The sequence below is a fragment of the Pholis gunnellus genome, assembly GCF_910591455.1.
Source record: "Pholis gunnellus genome assembly, chromosome: 5".
Lineage (NCBI taxonomy): Eukaryota > Metazoa > Chordata > Actinopteri > Perciformes > Pholidae > Pholis > Pholis gunnellus.
In genome coordinates this window covers 23,156,108-23,175,724 of record NC_136531.1, presented here as the reverse complement: position 1 = coordinate 23,175,724, position 19,617 = coordinate 23,156,108, and the positions used below count along the sequence as shown (strand labels likewise).

General features: G+C 42.9%; 1 protein-coding gene across 1 annotated transcript in view; it reads right to left on the bottom strand.

Moving 5' to 3' along the window:
* grin2bb (glutamate receptor, ionotropic, N-methyl D-aspartate 2B-b) overlaps positions 1 to 15,780 on the bottom strand; it is a gene marked incomplete at its 3' end in the record, with an annotated part of 67,944 nt that extends 52,164 nt beyond the window's left edge. The window contains exon 1 of the mRNA XM_079158980.1: positions 15,091 to 15,780. Coding sequence (XP_079015106.1) covers positions 15,091 to 15,762 — 672 coding nt within the window. The 5' untranslated portion in view covers positions 15,763 to 15,780. The remainder of the gene's footprint in view (positions 1 to 15,090) is intronic.
* Positions 15,781 to 19,617: the final 3,837 nt, after the last annotated feature.

Sequence of the window (19,617 nt, the reverse complement as noted above, 5' to 3'; positions counted from 1 at the left end):
TCTCCAAACATAGGCAGTCACACTAAAACAATCTAGACTGATAAATAGAACTGCAGATAAGAAGAAAAATTTGGATTTTTGGGATTTTGGGGTGAACTGTCCCTTTAAGAGCTGCTATTTCTGTAAGTCAACTTACAACAGTGTGTGCCTCTGTGACGGTCAAACACCTTTCACCAGTTTTGTAGCCATTTTTCTAATTCCTATAGATGACATCCCCGTTCTTAATGAAACTATAAAGCTCTGATTGGTCGATTGTTTCTCAAACTGGAGGAAAGAACTGTGAACGAGCACGACGCCACACCTATTTGACTCCCTGAACAAACTGATGATGTAGGTTGTGATCTGCAACAAGGCTGTCTGATTTGTACGACGGTGACATCTGCAACATTTGTGTTCATTTCATGCAAAAAAAAGGTTTTTCTTCTTGACTTTGTTGCTGCATCTGGCTGCTGACTCTTCAGGGACAGGAGCACATGCCATTCTGGCTTTTTAAATGCAAAAATACTGAAAAGCAATAAATCAGCTTTTAGTCAAGACAGGAAATAAGACAAAACAAGAGTCTTATCTGTATGAAACTGTAGCAGGACACCCATCTTCTATATCAGTGAACAACACATTTAGGTTTGTCTCCCTGTGATGTGCATCACCAACTGTGCTGTTCAAATATGCAGCAGACATGAGCTGCCTCCCTTTGAATTTGCCAACCAACTGCACAGATCTACTTTCTATTTTCTAGTACTCCGTGGAAAGGTCTGGCTTTGCAGAGCTACAGATCAACTCTGTATTGTGCATAAGAAGAGAGAAAATGAATGCATCAACTGCTATAATATGTATAAAAGCCAACACTATTTTCAGGTATTGTGTCCAGTCAGTCATTGCTGGAGGATGAATCCCATTCATATTATTCCCCTGTTTACAAACATTAGCAGACATTATCTCTCAGCATGTCAAAAATAAAAAAAATAATTTCTTTTCATTTTATTCTTCACTTGCACACAAGCTGTGGCTTTGAAGGGTTGAGAATGTGAGCTTTGAGCCGGTGCTTGCCGGAGAGCGTTGGCTTACTTTGATGCAGAACAGAAGCGGGAAAATAAGGGAAAAGAGAGAGAGATTAGAGAGAGAAAAGCCGAGAGAGAAAGATGTGGCGTAAAGATAGAGAAGCCAGAGAGGGAGAGACGGTGAAGAATCCGCAGAAACAGTAAAAGCAGAGAAAGACAGCTCAAAATGAAAAGACGGGCAGCCCAGTACAGTACAGAAAAGCTGAACATTGTGAGTCTGGCATGCTCCCCACCACCGTGTGTTGAATAAACAGGACTGTGTGTGATAACACTCTGCAGGGGCCAACAGCTGCAGTGTCACATCCCCTCATGGCTTCGCCCTGTTATTATCAGCCTCGGCTAGTGCACACTCGTACACGACAAGCTAGCATTCACAACTACAGCTCCGCCGAACGGTGCTGTGCCACCGTATATCAATTAGAATTGAAAATAACCACCAGGTTTCCTCTGCATCATGTCCAAACAGGCTCTCATAACACTCACTGTGTGTAAGCGTACCTCTGCAGTAGCTGACACTCACTGTATTTCAGGCTTTCCTTTGAAATCCCTTGGACTAAATATAGAAAGTAGCCCCCGGAGTCGAGAACCACCGATATTTAAGTACATGAGGTATTATGTGGTGGAGTCATTTCATAACTCCATCATTGTCATTGTTTAGCTGTCTCAGCGGCAGTTTGGAGACTCAGTTCTCCACGGAGTGACAGCTTGGTGGCTCAATGGCCAGCAACCGTGTCACAACGCTGTCCAGGCCGAATGATGGAAGTTACCTCAAACACACTGTATGTTAGATGAATCACGCAAAGCGAAGTGAAGACTCTTGGTTGACGGGTTTAAGCTGTACATTATTTTAAAGAATATAAAAAAGATTCAAAATGAGAGTAATAATGAGACAACGATGATGAGGAGTTGGACTTCAAAACATTTAGTTTAAAAGTACAAAAAGGCTTTCAGTCTGGATATAAAAACTGCAGTGTCCGGGGCATCAGTCATCTGGTTCCAGTGCTGTGCTGCATAATGACTGAAAGACGCTTCTCTGTGTTTACATTGTCCCAGTGTACCACCAGCAATCCATCCCCTAAAAGGGGATAAAAGGGTTTTATCGCTCAAGCAAGTCAGTTATGTGTTTAGGGCCAACTCCATGTAGAGATTTACAGACAAGTAATACAACTTTTAAATTCTTTGGCTTAATGGCAACCAGGGCAAAGATTTAAAGGGACATTGTACGCTTTATTGGTCTCTAGTGGTTTATGGCAGGTTGCAACCAACTAAATACCCCTCAGCTCAGCCGCTCCTTTTTCAAGCGTGCCAGAGAACTACGGTGGCCTACAGGTGAGGATAGGTGACTTTAGGATTTGAATATTACTAGGAGATACTTTATCAATACTCGGTTCTTCTATAAGACTATATTTGTAACACAGACATCCGTCAGTGTCAGTCATTCCTCCTGTCTTCTGTGCACCTGGCTGCTTTGTCTAAAAAGCTAGTTGCCGTCAACTCGAGTGTCCTTCCCTTCACCTGGTTCACCTGGTGTCTGTCTGTGTGTGTGTGTGTGTGTGTGTGTGTGTGTGTGTCTGTTTGTGTGTGTGTGTGTGTGTGTGTGTGTGTCTGTTTGTGTGTGTGTGTGTGTGTGTGTGTGTGTGTGTGTGTGTGTGTGTGTGTGTGCGTGTGTAGTTTGAGGAGATCAGCCCGACAGAGAGCGCTGAGCTGAGCAAATGCACGCTGCAGTGTTATAATAAATGACATCAAAACATCAAAAAGTACTAATAAAAAGCACCGGTAACGTCGGGGCTTATCAGTACTAGGATCTTTAATTATTCAGCACGGGGGCCCGTTTAATACCGGGTTTTGATACACATCACTACCTTCAGATATTGAAAATGCGAAAGACTTTCGCTAAAGCCAGTTTCCATTGCATTTGCACAATATCTCTATGGACCTTTAGTCATTTGACGAGAAAGCTAAGTATACTTGAAAATCAGCAGCATAACTATAATAATAGGGATGTTGTTCTGAAGGATGTGGCCAAGTGCGAGCGTAGACAGATTAAATAGGAGCGGGCTGAGAATTGACCCTTGAGGGACACCACAGGTCAAGGGCATGTTCTTGGAATTATGGTTCCTAACAGCAATACTTATTTACAATTTATAATATCTGAACTAATAACAAGTCTGATGCCATCAATTTGTTTTAAAAAAAAGGACGTAAATTCATTACAATTATCAGCCGAGAGAAATCCAGGAGCTATTTGAAGGGGGTGGGATTTGTCTTTCTACGGTAGCAAATAAGGTGCGGGCCTTGTTTTTATTTTTGTTGGATCGACTTGCTTTGTAAATTGTATTAATGTAGGAGAGGAGCATGGCTTTGTAGATAACGTGTTTAGTGTTTGAAGTTTGGTTTTATGTTTCGTTAGCCTTACGTTTGGTTCATGTCTCCAGGGTGCTTTCTGTTTTTGAGTGATTATCTTGTATTTTGCCGATTTTGATTACGATATACAATGTTTTGGAATTTAACACAGGAAAATCAACAGAGTCTGATGTTTCATTTGAAGTTGATTCTGTTTGTGTAAAAGGAGCAGCAGTATGGTCATTTAAGAACCTCTATTTAACATAGCTCGAGTTTGAGGACAGACAAATACAAAAATATACAGAAATGATCGAGTAGAGCCAAATCCCTAACCAGTGTTGAAATACAGAGACATTAAGTGATGATCAAGTCCAGAGTATGTCTGGAGAATGGGTTGGGTCCTTCACATGAGACAGGCCGAAAGTGTCAAATAATGCATTAAGTTCATTCGCATCACTATTCTTTGGGTTGTCAACGTCAATGTTGAAGTCACAAGCTATCACACAGTCATCATCAGCAGTCTGCAAGTCTCAACTAAATAAACTGTAGTGCTGAGAGCCTTGGGGGTCTATCAATAATTACAAGTGGAATGTGAGGTGAACATTTAAGGATATATATTCAAATGACAAAAAAATACCAAATGACTCTTGCATTGGAGGAACTCTTTAAAATAGGGTTGGTGGACTGGTGCTCAGGATGGGATGGGGTGGAATTTGTTGGGGCTTTGAGCTTCGCCTCTGGATAAGACAGATGCAGCCCATGCAATCAGATGGTGAGGTAAGTGGAGCCTGTGGCCAGTGTAAGGTGTACCTGTTGTCAATTTAGTAAGGCAAGCTAATAGCTGGCGCATAAGCTAAAAGCAGCTACAAAGAGTCATGTGCTCCAGGAGTGCTGCACTGATTAGATGATTGTAGCTCTCTGGGGGTTTACAGGAACCAGCAAGAGCCCAACTTACTGGGCTCACTGCATGGATCAGGCACCGGTGTTCTACCGCCGTTCGAGGTTATTCCATTAGCGAGCAATTCGAGTGGCCAATCGCTAAAATGTTCACTTTGTTGAAAACATGTCGGTAAAACAACTAGGATCTGGAAGTGCGATATAAGAAAGTGTTTTAAAACGGAATAAAATACAACAAACACAATTCCGACGCGTGCGCATCTGCCCTTAGAGAAGAGATTGAGAGAACGTTTGCTACTGAGGGTGCCACTCATTGGGTGTCACTCTCACTGAAGATAAAGACCACTGAGCTGGATGTGTCAGTCCCTGCTACTGGAGAGAGACTCACCAGCTGTCACCAACAGATATTACTTCCCGCTCTCCATCGCTAACACACACACACACACACACACACACGCAATCGATGTTATGTGTAAAAAGGGCTAATATATCAACCCTTTAAAAACGTCCCTTCTGCACCAAAATGTGTCTTTCCCCTTCTTTCGTCCATCGCGCCTCTCTCTCTCTCTCTCTCTCTCTCTCTCTCTCTCTCTCTCTTTCTTTATCTCAGTGAAAACTAAGGAGGCTCACTGATGAATAAATGACTGCCCTCCCCAGCTCCATGCAATTAGAACAAACTCAACCTTTCTGCCTGTTTGGGATTAAATACCCACAAGTCAGCCGGCTCGCTCCGTGTTTAAGAGCCCTTCCTCAGTCTGACGCAAAACCATGAAAACCACATTATGTGACACTTTTTCCTTTCTTTCTGCGCCGGCTCTTATCTTTGTATCTTTTTATCTCTGACGGACTGTTTTTTCTCTCTGTATTCCCTAAACATAAAAAAGCACTACATGATGAAGTTCAAAGTCATGTGAGATGGCACCAGAGTTCCCTCTAATGTGTACAGCTTCAAAAAAAAAGGAGCTGAATTTAATACAGTGAGAGAGCACTGTGCACAGTGCTTCAAGTTTCAAACCCTAATGACACTGAATGGTCGAAAATTGTAGGAAGGTCATCTTGAACTTTTGAACAGCACTGTGTTGAGGTTGAGGCTTTGAAGGCTGTGACAAATGAATTGTGCATGAATACCGTGCTATACTGTGTATTATTGATGGCCTTTACTGCTGCTTGGTAATAACACTTGCTTTCCTGTACACCAGCTTTAATATTGAGCACCTAGGCTTCACCAGATAAATGCGCTATGATATCACAACTGAGACATCTGTCGGCTTTAATGTGTTCAATCCCACTGGCAAACACTTGATGTTCTGATTTGAAACCAACACAGACAGCTGCTGTGATTGGCACATACGCAGAACAACACAGAATACGATTCCATCACTCAATCTGATCAATGCTTGTTTTTCAAAGATCGTGGGAACAAATTCTTTGTCAGTCAGCGATCACAACAAACCCTCTCAACTGTACAACCAAAATATGCTGTTTGTCAGATTGCCATCCAGAACAACACATTTGAGCGTTCGCTTATCTGACATCCTTATTGGCATCATTTGAACGTGCCTTTTTTTAATTACAATTGACAAAAACTATTTATATGTCCGCTCTCTGATTTGCACACACTGTGGTGAAGCTGCTGTCAAATGACAGCGTATAAAGGCCATTAGACACTGGGGACGTATATTCTTTTCAATCTGTTTATGTCATGAATATTTATATCATCCAGAACACCAATATTGTAATTATTTTTCCGATACTAGTTTGATTTCACTGACCTTTCGCACACACTGCCACTAACTGCACTCCCTTCAGAAATAATATCTACTTTTTGGGGAAAAAACTAACTATAGAGAGAAGTTGACAATATGCGTTTGAAGGCTGTTTCCAGGATGTCACACTAAGTCAGCAGATAAAACAGGTTAAAAAAAGGTAAAGGTAGAAGCTAAAGCTACAGATCACAGAGTAAAAGTGAACCAGCACATCACCTGGTGATCGAGACAGAAAGCAATGAAATTGAGGAACAACACTGTTCCTGTGAAGTCGGGTAGGTCTCTGATAACTGTTACAAATCATTACAAAGCAAAAGGAGCATATGTATGCATCAAGTATACCTTCAGTAGTTAGCGTAGCATAGAAGTGCTAACGCTGGTTGCTAATAATGTACTCTGCTAATGTTAGCTCCACAAGTTGTTAGGTAGACACGTAACATTTTAAAAACGTATATCTCCTTCCAACCTCTCTGGGTAACAAGTATCACTATTACACAACGTTTAACCACGACGAGCTCCAAATCCACAAAACCAGTCTGAAAATGAAGTGAATCTGAAACGACTGCATGAGAGTCTGCAGGAGCCGAGGCGGATAGTTGACGGACCCTGGTCAGAGCTGGCCGAAGCTACGCTGTGATTGGCATTCTGTGTCACAAAAGTTTAATCTCAATTCATTTGAAAATTATGCCAACTTTATCTTACATAATAAGATTAGCTGGGTAATTAGGCCCCATAAGCTGCAACGTTAAAAGGCCAGATAGTTACTGCTGGCAGGGAGAAGGCCAGTGAGGCTCCCAAAGCCTTCTGACAACCTGTTGTAACCCAGTGCAATGCTGAGAAGCCTCCTGTGATCTCCAAAATTACTCATCCTGTCCACGCACAGCACAGCCGCTGATAAAACGAGCTCATTATATGAAGAGAAAGACGAGGTAGAGGAGGAGAAAACAGACAGGAAGAGGAAGAGGAGAGGATTTCTTTTTTTTGCAGCGCATTTGAAGGGCACAATTAAAATCTAGAAAGTTATCAGGAAAAGTTGGGTTGCGGAAAAAGCTCATTGGACGAGTGTGGACCGAATTCATGGGACAGCGAGGGTGGGACCACATTGATCACCAGATTAGAGGGGCATTTCAGAGATCAAGAGAGAGAGAGAGAGAGAGAGAGAGAGAGAGAGAGAGAGAGAGAGAGAGAGAGAGGGAGAGAGAGGGAGAGAGACGGGGTGTAGGACAGTATGATGAGCAAATCTGTCTCATCCTGGGAGCAGCCTGAAAACAATCTTACTGCCCGCTCTCAGGATGCAGCACTGACACGAAACATCACAGCTCCACAAAAACTTGCAACATCAACCTGCTGTACAGCGCTCTCTGTTGCTGCTGCTGTATATACTGTAAGATTGAAGAACTGTATTTCAACACACGATGAGAGGAAGTTGGATGTGAAAAAGATAACCCTGTCTCATTGAAATCAACTACTTTTTTTCCCAAATAGGCTATGTTTTTTGAGGGTGTATTTCTGTACTGTAGTGCTGCATATGGTTTGGTTTGGGCAACAAAAAGACTCCGATTAAGAGTACAGAAAGATCTGGGTTTTTTATACTGAACGACTAACCACATCCTGTTTTGTGCCTCAAGTTACTTCATTCTATGGAATGTGTCGGTCAGGGAATGCAGTGTCTGACCGACGATTGGTCCACCACTTTGGTCCTCGCTGAAAAATCTCAACAACTATTGGACGGATTGTCATGAAATGTTGTACAGACATTCACGATCCCCAGAGGACAAGCCCTACCAACGTTAGTGACCCCCTAAATGTAATTTCTCGGACATCACGGCTGATTGAACTACGTCACTAACACATCCCTAACACTCCTCCGGACGTTGTCCCAGCTTGCACTCACTGACAAAAGAGCAGCTCAAAGCCTTTTGATTTGTAGCTTTCGTGTCCTCGTATACAGTATTCACACTTAGCTGTCAAGGACCACAGGAATGATACACAATGGACCAAGTTTTATTTTAGAGCAGATTTATTTTCCTATTCCAGGCTCCATCTGTTGGACTTTTAAAGGGGTTAAATGTTCGGCAAAGCCAGGAACATGGATAGAGGAGGTGAGAGAGAGGGAAAGTGAGCTTGAAGCTCTTATAGGATGTGATTAGTTTTACAGGGAGAAGATGAGGTAATGAAGTATTCATTACTGGAGTATGTCTGTTGTTTTAGTCATTTTATTCAACGTAGTCTTACAGCAGCTGGACCGCCAGCTCAAACTGACAGCTTGTTCAGACTTTTCTTTGCTCCTGCAAACAAGCTATATTGTTGCTCGAGTGCATCAGCATCAGTAGTGGAAGTTACATTTGACATATGGAGCGGAAATGAAGCGGAATCTCCCGTCAATGTCATTTTTGAGACTGATCACAGAGATCTCCTGCGCAAATTGGCTTTTCACATCCAACACATTTTATTTTTTTAAACCAGTCAAGAAAAATAATAGGACTAAAGAACGGGAGTGACAGAATAATACCAGGTAATAGCTCCATGAGGAGCAATATTTTGTCCACTGGGCGAATGAATAGTGCATGTTTAAAATGAAGCAGCCACTCAATAAATTACCATTGTCTGTTTGGCTGGTGAGTGAAGCAAATCAACCAGCCACTGGCAAGAGGACGGTGTTAATTCTGTACCCTCTGCACATGTGCAGTGTATTATTGGAGATTGTACCTTAATTCTCTTGTCTTTTGGGATTGGTCCTAATTGCGAAAGGCGGCATTACAGAGGCGGTCCATTATCCCCTCATGTACAAGCAGCAGGCATAATGGGATACATGGTGCAGGCAGGAAGCACGTCTTAAAACCACAAATTGGGAATGACAACAATAGGATGAGGAAACAAGAGTGCTCAAACAATCTTGTGAGCTGCTGCAGATTAGCAAGGAGCTGCACATCACTGTTGTACAGCTACTAACCGGTCTGGCTGATGTCAAATAATGTCAGCAAAATAATGTACTTCCATGGTCGCGTCTATCTTGCAAGAATGCCTCACACACTTTTGCGCAGAGGATGCCTATTTAAAGATAGAGTGGGTGTATAATTGTAGTAATCAATCAAGGGGTGAAAAATGTGTTTTAACTAACAAATGTTTGAAAAAAAAGAGCCTTTTCCAAAGCAATGCATTGGCAGTTTACTGTCCTTAAGCACAGTATTTTGACTCTCTTTCGATTAGAGAAATCACACCACAAGAGAGCCACGGCACAGCAGCCCATTCATACATGAGTTTTACTCCGGACCACCTGGCAGAGTTTTTTCAACCCCAGAGAGAGTCATTTTAAACAAGCTAGAACTTTAAGCTTGCTGCATGGTTATGGACTTGTAGGCAGTGTTGATTGGAAAGACACACACAAAGAAATCTACCTTAAGGAGACAGGACGGTTTATTAGAAATGGATTCAGGACGCTGTGCACTTGTTTGCAGTGAAAACAACAGCTTTAATCTCCCCAAAAACAGGCAAAGAGGCCATTATCATCGAACACCAGCACGTGTCCGCACACGCGCACAAGAAGCTCGCACACGCACAGCTTAAGTCCCAACAAAAGATCTGGAAGACCTCATTAGTCGCCAGAGCTGGAGTCGAGTGTTGGCCGGGGCCAACTCTGTCGTCCTATTATGCCAATACCAACAAATGGCACGGCGTGAATTAATGGCTCAATGGAAGCGTGCAAATTGTTTGGTTCATAATGGGCCTACCTGCATCTGTCAATGATTCATTAGAATACTGGGAAGGAAAACTGCAGCCGGGCGGTTTATTTGGTCTCTCCATCGCCGCCTGAGGCTGTAAAGTGTGTTGAATAATGCGGTTTAAAGATCAAATGCCATAAAAAGTGGAAAACCCGTTGGTTCAATGTTCAAAATGGAAATAAAATGACTCCGTGACAAGATAAGGATAAATCAAGTGGTTTGCCCCCCATAGAAGGACTTCAGCACACACAATAGATTGGACATAACTGTGGACTGATAAGGGACGGACTTGGCAACCTGAAAGGAATTGGGTTATTGATGCTGGAAAATCACTCACGCTCTATTGCGCACACAACATGCATCTCCCTGCCATGGCTTCATGTTCCACTTCAGCCACAGGGCTCTCTGCCTCTCTATCTGTCCGTCACTCGTTTCTACGCTCTTCAGTCTCCCTCATTCATTCAGATCAAAAATAGAATAACATTTTATAATCCACAAAGGTTGTCTTGCCCATGGGGCATAAAATCAGCACAAAAGGGCCAGATCAAAGCACAGATAATGTTTAGTCAAAAGAAGGAGAAATTTGACAGTTAATTTCTTGATTAGTCAATTAATAGTTTGCAAAGAAAGAAGTGAAATTAGAATAGAAAAGAGCCCAAGGTCAAGTCTTAAAAATGCTTACTTTGTTCATCCAAGTGTCCAAAATCCAAATTTATTCAATCAACTAATGTAGAAGACTTTCAAAAAAAGAGCAAATAGCATTTAAAGAGCTTGAATTTGGGACAGGGTGAAGGGTTTTGATGTTTTTCTTGGTTGGCGTGACTGAAAATCTATAAATAAAACATTAAAGAACGCATAGACAGCGACACTAAAAACCCTACTTCACCACAGTGAAATACAATTTCCCTCTTCATCGCTCCCCCTCAGCCTCACCACCCTGTTTTTGATCCTCTTCCCCTGTGTTTCCACCTCTGTTTTTACGCTTTAATCTATTCATTCATCTATTGAAAACCTCCCCCTCCCCCCATCCTTCCATGACTAGGGCTTTAAACCCTTTTCTCACGCAGCACTGCTTTTGTCAGACTACGAAATAATCATTTCTCGTCCGTCTTCCTCTGTCACCGCTTTTTTTATACAGTATGTAGAGAGAAATATACAAGCCAGTGCTTGCCATGCAGACCGTGTCCACACAGATTTCCTCGAGAACTGTGTTAACCATCAAATGATGTCTAATGCCGCCTCCCCCTCCACATATACACACATCTCTTTATGCTCATGTGCTGCTGTGCATCAGCCGGGGTCGGCGATCATCTCTGTTTTTATATCGTCCAATCGTGGGGACTTGAGAACGACGATCGTCAGCGAGCGGTGACGAGGCTCAGAGTCTGACAAGAGTTTTGAAAAAAACAGAATCTTTAATTAGGCAAAGCTTTCTGTAATTTATAACGGAGTGAGAACCGTTCATTTCAAATATTTAAGCATTACTTTTAAAAGTCCATAATAACATTATTATCCTATCTTTAATATGATCGTCCAAATCATATCCATAACTAGGGCTGTACAGAATAGGTCTAAGCTTCATTCATAACACTGATTGGAATTATTATGATTACTAACTTGCTGAAACATTGCAACAGTCCATCCCCCCCCCCCCCCCCCCCCCCCCCCCCCCCCCCCCCCCCCTCCTGTCTCAAACAGAGCGAGCGATGCAGCGCTCAGTCCTCGGTTGAAACGTCAACATTTGTTGAAAAATCACGGATGCAATCATTTCCAACAACCAACATGTTTTTATCTTTTGAAATATTCTACTTCAATCCATATTTATTGGCATCCATCCTTTTTAAAAAACAAGATTTTCACTGCGGACAAAGGTTTTCTGTCCCGCTCGCCGCACACAAAGAGAGACACGCACCTGTCTTCACAAGGCGGTCCAGCAGCAATCTAACAGCACCATACATTACAGTGACAAAAAAACAAACATCTTTTCCCCATTTTTTGAGGGTAAGGACATCATAAAATATGACAACAGCTTCATTCGAAAACCTCAATCATAGCCTGAGAAAAGAAAAGAGGATACAGGCCTATCCACGACGTTATCTACTCTTAAGGAGCTCAGAGCTGACTTTTGTTAGGCGGGCTCATGGAGAACGGAGATGCGTGGTGTCAGATCCATGGAAAAGTGACGGCAAAGTGGTTTGTAATAAGGATTTAAAATTCACTCGTCACATGTGCTGGTTAACGGGGGTTCAGCGCGCGGACATGCCGCACCACCAGAGACATCTCTAAATGAACATAGGACGCAGATTCTAGAGATTATTTTTACAACATCTTCTGTTCTGAGAGTAAATTTGTTCAGATTGATGAGTTAATCTCTCATCTACACTTTGCTTCTTGTCACTCTCAGTTTGTGCCCTCTGTCTCTCTGTCAGCTGTAACATGTGGTAATTAAATGTTGAGCAAATGCCTCTTCCTCCTTCACACCCACACAAGTTATTTCATAACCTTCACCCCCCCCCCCCCTCCTCTTTTATTCTCGTGTTCTTTTCTTTTTTTTATCTCAACAGTAAAATCACTCCGTTACTCTTATCCAATCACATCTACCGCCAACAAGTCCACAGTTTGATTTTCATATGCAACAGCCTTTTATTAAGAGTGTTTCTGACCACTGGAGGTATCGCCTTGCTGTGGGGACATTAACGTAATTCTCTTTGAATTGGAGCTTTTATTAGATTATTTCTCTATTCAAGTTGAGAGATAGCCTTGATATAAATGTTCAATCGAGCAACAAGTAAAGCTGGTTATCAGATTGCAGATTATAACTGTCTGTCTGTTGCTTGTGATGCGCCATAATTGCTGCAATTTATCAAACATAACCCGTTCTCTTAATTAGGGCATTCAGTGAGCTGATAATGACATTGGTAAATATGTTTGGTATGGCACGTGTCTTCACGTTGCACACAAATGGCATTAATGTGAAACCTTTAACTGCGGTAATTTCAAGAAATCACTTTGTCTGATTGTCTGTATTTTTTAGTTTGTGCTGGAGCTGCCTTCAAACTTCTCATGATAACACAAAGTCCTCTACAGCATGTGTAACATGGACCATGGTCACTAGACAAACACCTAAAGTGTTTTAATCATACAAAGTGTAGTGGGGAACGCTCCCCAGGGAAGGAAGTGTAGGGTTGTGAACACAGCCCTCAGTCTGGCTCCTCCCCCAATCAGTGCCAGCATAATAAAAAGCACCTGTGGTCCTGGCCTCAATCCCTTTTTCGACCCCCGGGCCTGGCCCTGAGGTGGCTCATGGTGGTTTTCAGACATTCTTTTTCATTGTCCTGCCGACTACTTACCCCATATGTAATATGGTAAGTAGTCACAATCTTAATTTGTATTATTTTGCAGCATGGCATCTGACACTTGTTTTTGAATCAGTGCTTCTGCCTCTCAGCAGCCCACTGCTCCCAATAAGCTAGGGATGGGTTGAATACAGAAGTTACATTTCATATATATATATTTACCTAATGTATATGACGACTATAATAACATTTCGATTCAATTTCAATATATCTTTTTAACTCTTCATCAGTCTCTAACTGCAAATGCTTGACAAAAACATCTTTACTCAAAATACACTTACTAACTTAAAAATAATAATAAAATGCACCCATTGCAATTTTCTTGACCAAATCCGATTTCTGTTGTTGTAAAAGCGTGCCCTGCCGACTCAGATTTTTGCTGATTCCAGTTTTCTTTTTTAAGAACAAAGTCTTTGAAGCCTTGAAAGCAAGGCTCCAGACTCCAGACTCCAGGCTAACCATCATCAATTCTAAATTTATTTTGTTATTGTAATCTATAACAATTATTTGATTACGAAATAAATATTTAAATATTTGCTTTGATGTAAAATATAAATCTTGGCATTTGTAGTTTTAATGGTGTAGTATAAGCTGCTTAGAGCTAGTGTTAAAACACTGTTACTCTCTCTAATATAGATTTTATATTACATCTCTTTCAAACAACTGTATCTATTCAAGTTTCTCACAAAAAAAATTCCCAGATTACATTTAAACACAACATGAGAGCAGTATAATTGTTCCATTCTCCTTCTTACTGAGAAGAGCTTGAATGCATCATAATGAAAGCCAATGCTCTGTTTTCAGGAATGAATTATAATGTAATAAGTGTCTGATTAAGTTAGTTGTTCCAAAAGTGTTGAAGGTTGTTCCTCCACGGCTTATTTTGGACCGGTTTTGGATCAGTTGTGACAAACTGCAAGCTTTAGCTTTATGCCTCGTTCACTCACGCCGACGAAACGTACTACGTTTTCCAAAATTTAAACCACTTGGAGGTTTAACAAGTTCCATACGCGTATAAAGACCATGAGTTGGGGCTGAAAGCTCTGGAAAAAGCTAATCAGATAATAATAAGATTTAATTTGCCAAACCAATATTCCATAATGTCTATAAAAAAAATGTCAAACTCAAATATCTTGGACCTACGCAACCAATATCAATCAATAACATTACCGATGGCATTACTCATACCAAAATAACAACTGCAGAGAATCTCTATAGCATGTCCCATTTTCTCCAAATGGTAGCCTGCATCGACAAGCTAATAAAAACCCAACCTCAGCGTCGTATGGATTCTATCATTCTTCTGTGGGACTTAAACGTTGCTAAGCCTATTAACGACATTATTTAAGGATACATTTCAAAGCTATTGTTCCATTTATGGATCATGGATTCTCCTCGTGCAGCTTGGTTTGTGCCAAATCTCTTTTATCCACGATCCCACAGAGATGTTTTTTTTCAACTTGTTATGCGTTCTTTTGTCTCACGCTGGCAGTCCTTTCAGAGTTGCGTCGACTCGCTGTCAGGAGCTTCAATATGACGTCAGGCTCACAGAGGAGGTCAATTAACAGCGAAATCAATCAGCAGAGAGGCTGGAATAGAATGGGAGGCCGCACTGAGTGGTGGGAGGCTGATGCATCTTTAAAAAAATAAAGTTTTTCCCTCGTTTTCATATTATCTTAAATGAACCAAAAGCTCATACTAAAAAAAACTAAATTAAACTTTTGTGATGACTCTTATTTGCTGGTTCTTGAAGGTGGATGTTGAATTTAATCCATAGACTCACCAAGGTGCTATTTTAGAATAATCAAATCACATTTCTGGATGAAGAAGCAACAACTTATCTATTCCCACTTCACTATTCACAGCCAATCATTTGCCCTGATTATTGTGCAGGGTGGTGAAATGGTTAATGAACAGTTCACAGTTCAGTGATATTTTTTTTTCCTACCTTGGCAGCCATGACCATGGAGGAGCCTCCCGTGATGCCCAGGATGGGAATGTGTGTCTGGGCAGATATGAAGTCCAGGATCTGAGCGATGGCCTCCTGGTCCGTGTCATCTCCGAACACTACGCCTTGCAGAGAGTTCCTTGTCATTTGTGCGCAGATCCGATTGATGATGCTCTTTGGGTCGGTCTCATTCATGGTGACCACCTCGACTTTGGGAGGGTAAGGGATGTGGAGGAAGTCCTCTTTCTCAAGTCCAGCCCCCAGGGCTACGTCACTAGAGTTGCCCACCAGGATGACAGCTATACTGAGGGAGTTGATCAGTTTGGGATTGATTGGGGGAAGACCCGGTAAGGCGGGAGAGTATTGAGGAGGGATGACGACGCCCCTCTGGGTGCTGCCTCCCCTCTGGCCACCTTGTCCCCCTGGGGCACCTCCAGGCCCCGTACCTGGACCTCCGCCCCTGCGAGACTCGCAGACGGGCAGGAGGAGTATGGAGAGGAGGAGCAGAGAGAAGGACAAGGGGAGGAAGGGTGGAGTCAGCCGAGGCCGAGAATAAGGAAGGTGAGAGGACGGGTCTGGGGGAGGAGGAGGAGGATGATGGGGGGAGGAGCAGGGGGAGACGATGCGCTTGTCCTGAAGACGGGAGGGAGAAAGGTGGAGGCTGACAAGCATTGTGGAGGAGTGTGAATGCCGTCCCTGGAGGGAGAGAGGGAAATAGAGTCAGAGAAATTATAAACAAGGATAAAGTGTAAAAATAAGAGTCTGTGCCAACATTAGCATATCAGAGATATATGCATATCATATTGTATTATATGTCGGCTGATAAATAACAAGGAATTGCAGTGACTTAGAAAAAGTATCACAGTTTGTTCACCAGAGAGTACGAACTAGGGTTGGTTAAGCATGAAAATGTGGTTTGATATTGGAGCCAACCACCGTCCCGGGTTGGTATACCCACATTTACCACTAGGTGTCCCACTTGACTCGGCGGCCGCTCCCCAGTGGAACATAATGAGGCCGAGCGACGCCATGAATAAGAGTGTAGCGACTCCTGCTGTGTTTACGCGATACCTCGTCTATGTTTTTTGGCTAACCTCTTTCGTCGGCTTCAAATCCCAAATGTTGCCATATTGACGTAGTTTTGTTTTCTTTTAGGCTAATGCCTAAATTATAGTTTGCAGAAAAGCGTGCGTAAATGCTGGTTCAGTTCAGCCACTGTGCATAAAGCAAGGCCCCAAGGAAAAGTAACTGGCTCGACCAAACCGTGGAATTACAACTTCCGATCCGTCACATGATGCTATGGGACCCATGAGGACCTTTTCCCCATAGACTTACATTAGGAAAGAGATGTCTGTTAATCAGTGGATATTTTCTTGAGGTTAATCAACATCCCAGTACAAAGCCTTTTTAAGTTATTAGTTCCTGAAAGTTGTTAAATGCACTAACAGCCACATTTTTCTTAACAAGCGGATGGCTGTGTCATCACCGCCAAGATGGCGACCGCGAGAGCCGACAAATTTCACCTTCACAACAGCTCTTCAGAAGAGTATGGGTGACGTCACGGAAACTATGTCCATCATATATACAGTCTATGACGGAGGCCGAGGATGGACTAGAGGCGGCGATTAAAGGAAACGTCAGGGCGCTTGCTCTCTGGGACCAAACATGGTCGCATATGCCACAGTCTATGCTATCCCTGCCTTCAAAGTCTCAAAAGACGCAAGCGGGACGGCATTTGTATTACGATATTAATTGTATTTAAGTTATTCCAAATGAAGGCTATTGTGTGGCCATTCAAAACATACGTCCGGTAGTTTTTCTAAACGTCCAGAATTGTGGAACATTAACTGCCATGTTGGCCATCAACAAATATCTGTGTAACAAGAATGTATCCAAATAATGTGGGTGACATTGGGTAGATCATGTTTGCTTCATGTTAATATGGATGACACTGACAAAGGCAATTTTTCAAATATAGGTATTAAAAAAAAATACAGATGACTCAACCCCTTATTGCCAAACCAAGTGACCCATATAGCTGGGTATCAAACCTCACACTGAGAGAGGTATGTAAGCTCTCATGCAGCATCAAGTTACAACGCCACATCCATTACACTGGGCTGTGACTTCCTTGCAGGAACCCTGTGGCACACATCAAAGACAGAGCGGGAAGTAGATAGTGTGTGTGTGTGTGTGTGTGTGTGTGTGTGTGTGTGTGTGTGTGTGTGTGTGTGTGTGTGTGTGTGTGTGTGTGTGTGTGTGTGTGTGTGTGTGTGTGTGTGTGTGTGTGTGTGTGTGTTTTGAGAGAGTCAGGACAGCACTGGGTGCATTTTGACAGATTGACAGCCTCACAGCTTCATGGACTAGCCGCCAGGCTAAGTGACCATTAGACACTCAGACCGGGCTCGACTGAGTCTCGCTCTCTCTCTCTCTCTCCTTTTTGTCTCTCCCCCCTCTCTCCCTCCCACACTCATTTCATTGCTTTCCTCCTCTTTAACCTCCAAACTTGTTTTCGTTCCGTTGCTCCCTCCAACGCTCTGAGATCCCTTTCGCTGCTCTTTGAAGTCAACTTCAGACCTATTATTTGTTATTATTGCTATTATCTACTGCCCCTTTATTAGCGGACGTACAAAGAGCAGTGGAGTAGAGTTCAGAGGAGATATGTTGGAGGGAAAAAAGGGAGAGGCGGAGTGAAACATGTAAGCAGAGGGAGGTGACAGGCAGGGGAAACACAATTAGTCATAGCCTGATGTGCGTGTATGCGTGCGCGTGTATCGGGGGGGACAAATTTGGGCATATTTTCTGCACAGATAAAGACGTGGAATCTTAATTTAGTATATGTTCATGCTCATATTATAAGTGAAGCACGGAGGAGCACTTTAGGAGAGGGATAAACGAAGGGCAGAGCGAAAAGCTAGCTCCCCTTCTCCGCTCACACAACAACACCTTCGCTTATCTTTTATTCATCAAGCTGCGAGGAGCCGATCGAGTCGGCACCGAAAAACAAAAGTCCAAAGAAAACAAAGAAGAGAGAAGTTGTGAGAACTGAAATCTGACAGAGGTGGAAAAACAGCGACGGAGAGCGAGAAGTAATGTGTGCAACAGGGCGAGCGGAGGGAGAAGAGGCCCGAGCAGTGAGGTTGATCTCCACACACACACACACACACAAAAAAAAACGTTTTTCTAAAAGGTCTAATTACCAGAGGTTTGTCAGGCTCAATTGCAGGTGCACGTACTAATTGTAAACTAGCTGAATTTTCCATGGGGGCACCACAGAGAAAGAAAGAGAGAGAGAGAAAGAGGAGGAGGAAACGAGTGGGAGGAAGGCAGCAGAGAGAAGAGGAGAGAGAAGTGGGGCGAGGGAGAGAATAAATAGAGACATACACAAAAGAGATGGAGGTGGAGGAAGGAACAGCAATAAGAAACCCAGAGGAGGAGGGAGGGAGGGAGGGAGGGAGGTGTGGAAGAGCAACACGGCTGAAGACAGAAAGATGAAAAGAGGACATGATTAGCACAGGACGCTAAAAGAGGAGTCAAGGGTGGGGAGGAGGTTAAGGAAATCTAAAGGAGGGAGCAGGAAAACTAAGCAATGAAGAAGGAAATGATCTCAATACACAGTGTGTTGAGGGAAGAAAAAGAAGGAAGGATATTCTGCTAAAGGGCTGGTGAATCTACAGAGAGGCGACACCGGGGGGGAAACTATTAGAGAAGAATCTTTTTAAAATAATGCAAGAAGTGTGACAGTGAGCGAGGGAGGAGGGAGAGACAGAGGCCCGTTCGGATCTGTGTTTCTGTACAACGGCAGTGCTCGGTTTCCATAGTAACAATTCAAATATGCCTCCATACAACACCCTGATGGACAGGAAGATACACACAACTCACAGTAATTCTTTGGGCACACTACATGCAGCTCATGCCCCCTCCTAATAATACACAATTTACTTTCATCACTGCATGAAATAAAACGCTAGTAAACACGAAATGAATAGCACAGACGTATACACACACACACACACACACACACACACACACACACACTGGGTAAGTTAATGCACTCCTGCAGATAGAGTTGATCCGCTGCTCCTCCTTTTAGTGTACCTCGCATTAAAAATGAATCCCCGAGAAGGGCTACAGGCAAATAAACACAAATAACAGGATGGAGGGAGCATCCGAGGCTGCAAACTGTCTGATCGGGAGCGGCTATATCGCATCCACATCTCCACCGTCATTAAACAGCCCCCAATTACTAACGTTTAAATGGAGGGTGTCAAGAGTGGATCATATACTCGCTGCATAATAGAACAAAAGTAAACCGTCTAACACTGCGCCAGCGGATCAAAAGTTGACACATGAATTTATATGCTCTCCGGTGCGCCTATTACAGCACTCACACAGCAATTACAATAACATGTGCGGACCCGGAGAAAACATGGATGAGTGGCCCTGAACGGCCACACAAAACACCCACATGTGTGCATTGCTTGTATCCCAGTAATTTACTGCGAACCTGACTAACCGCCGGTGAAA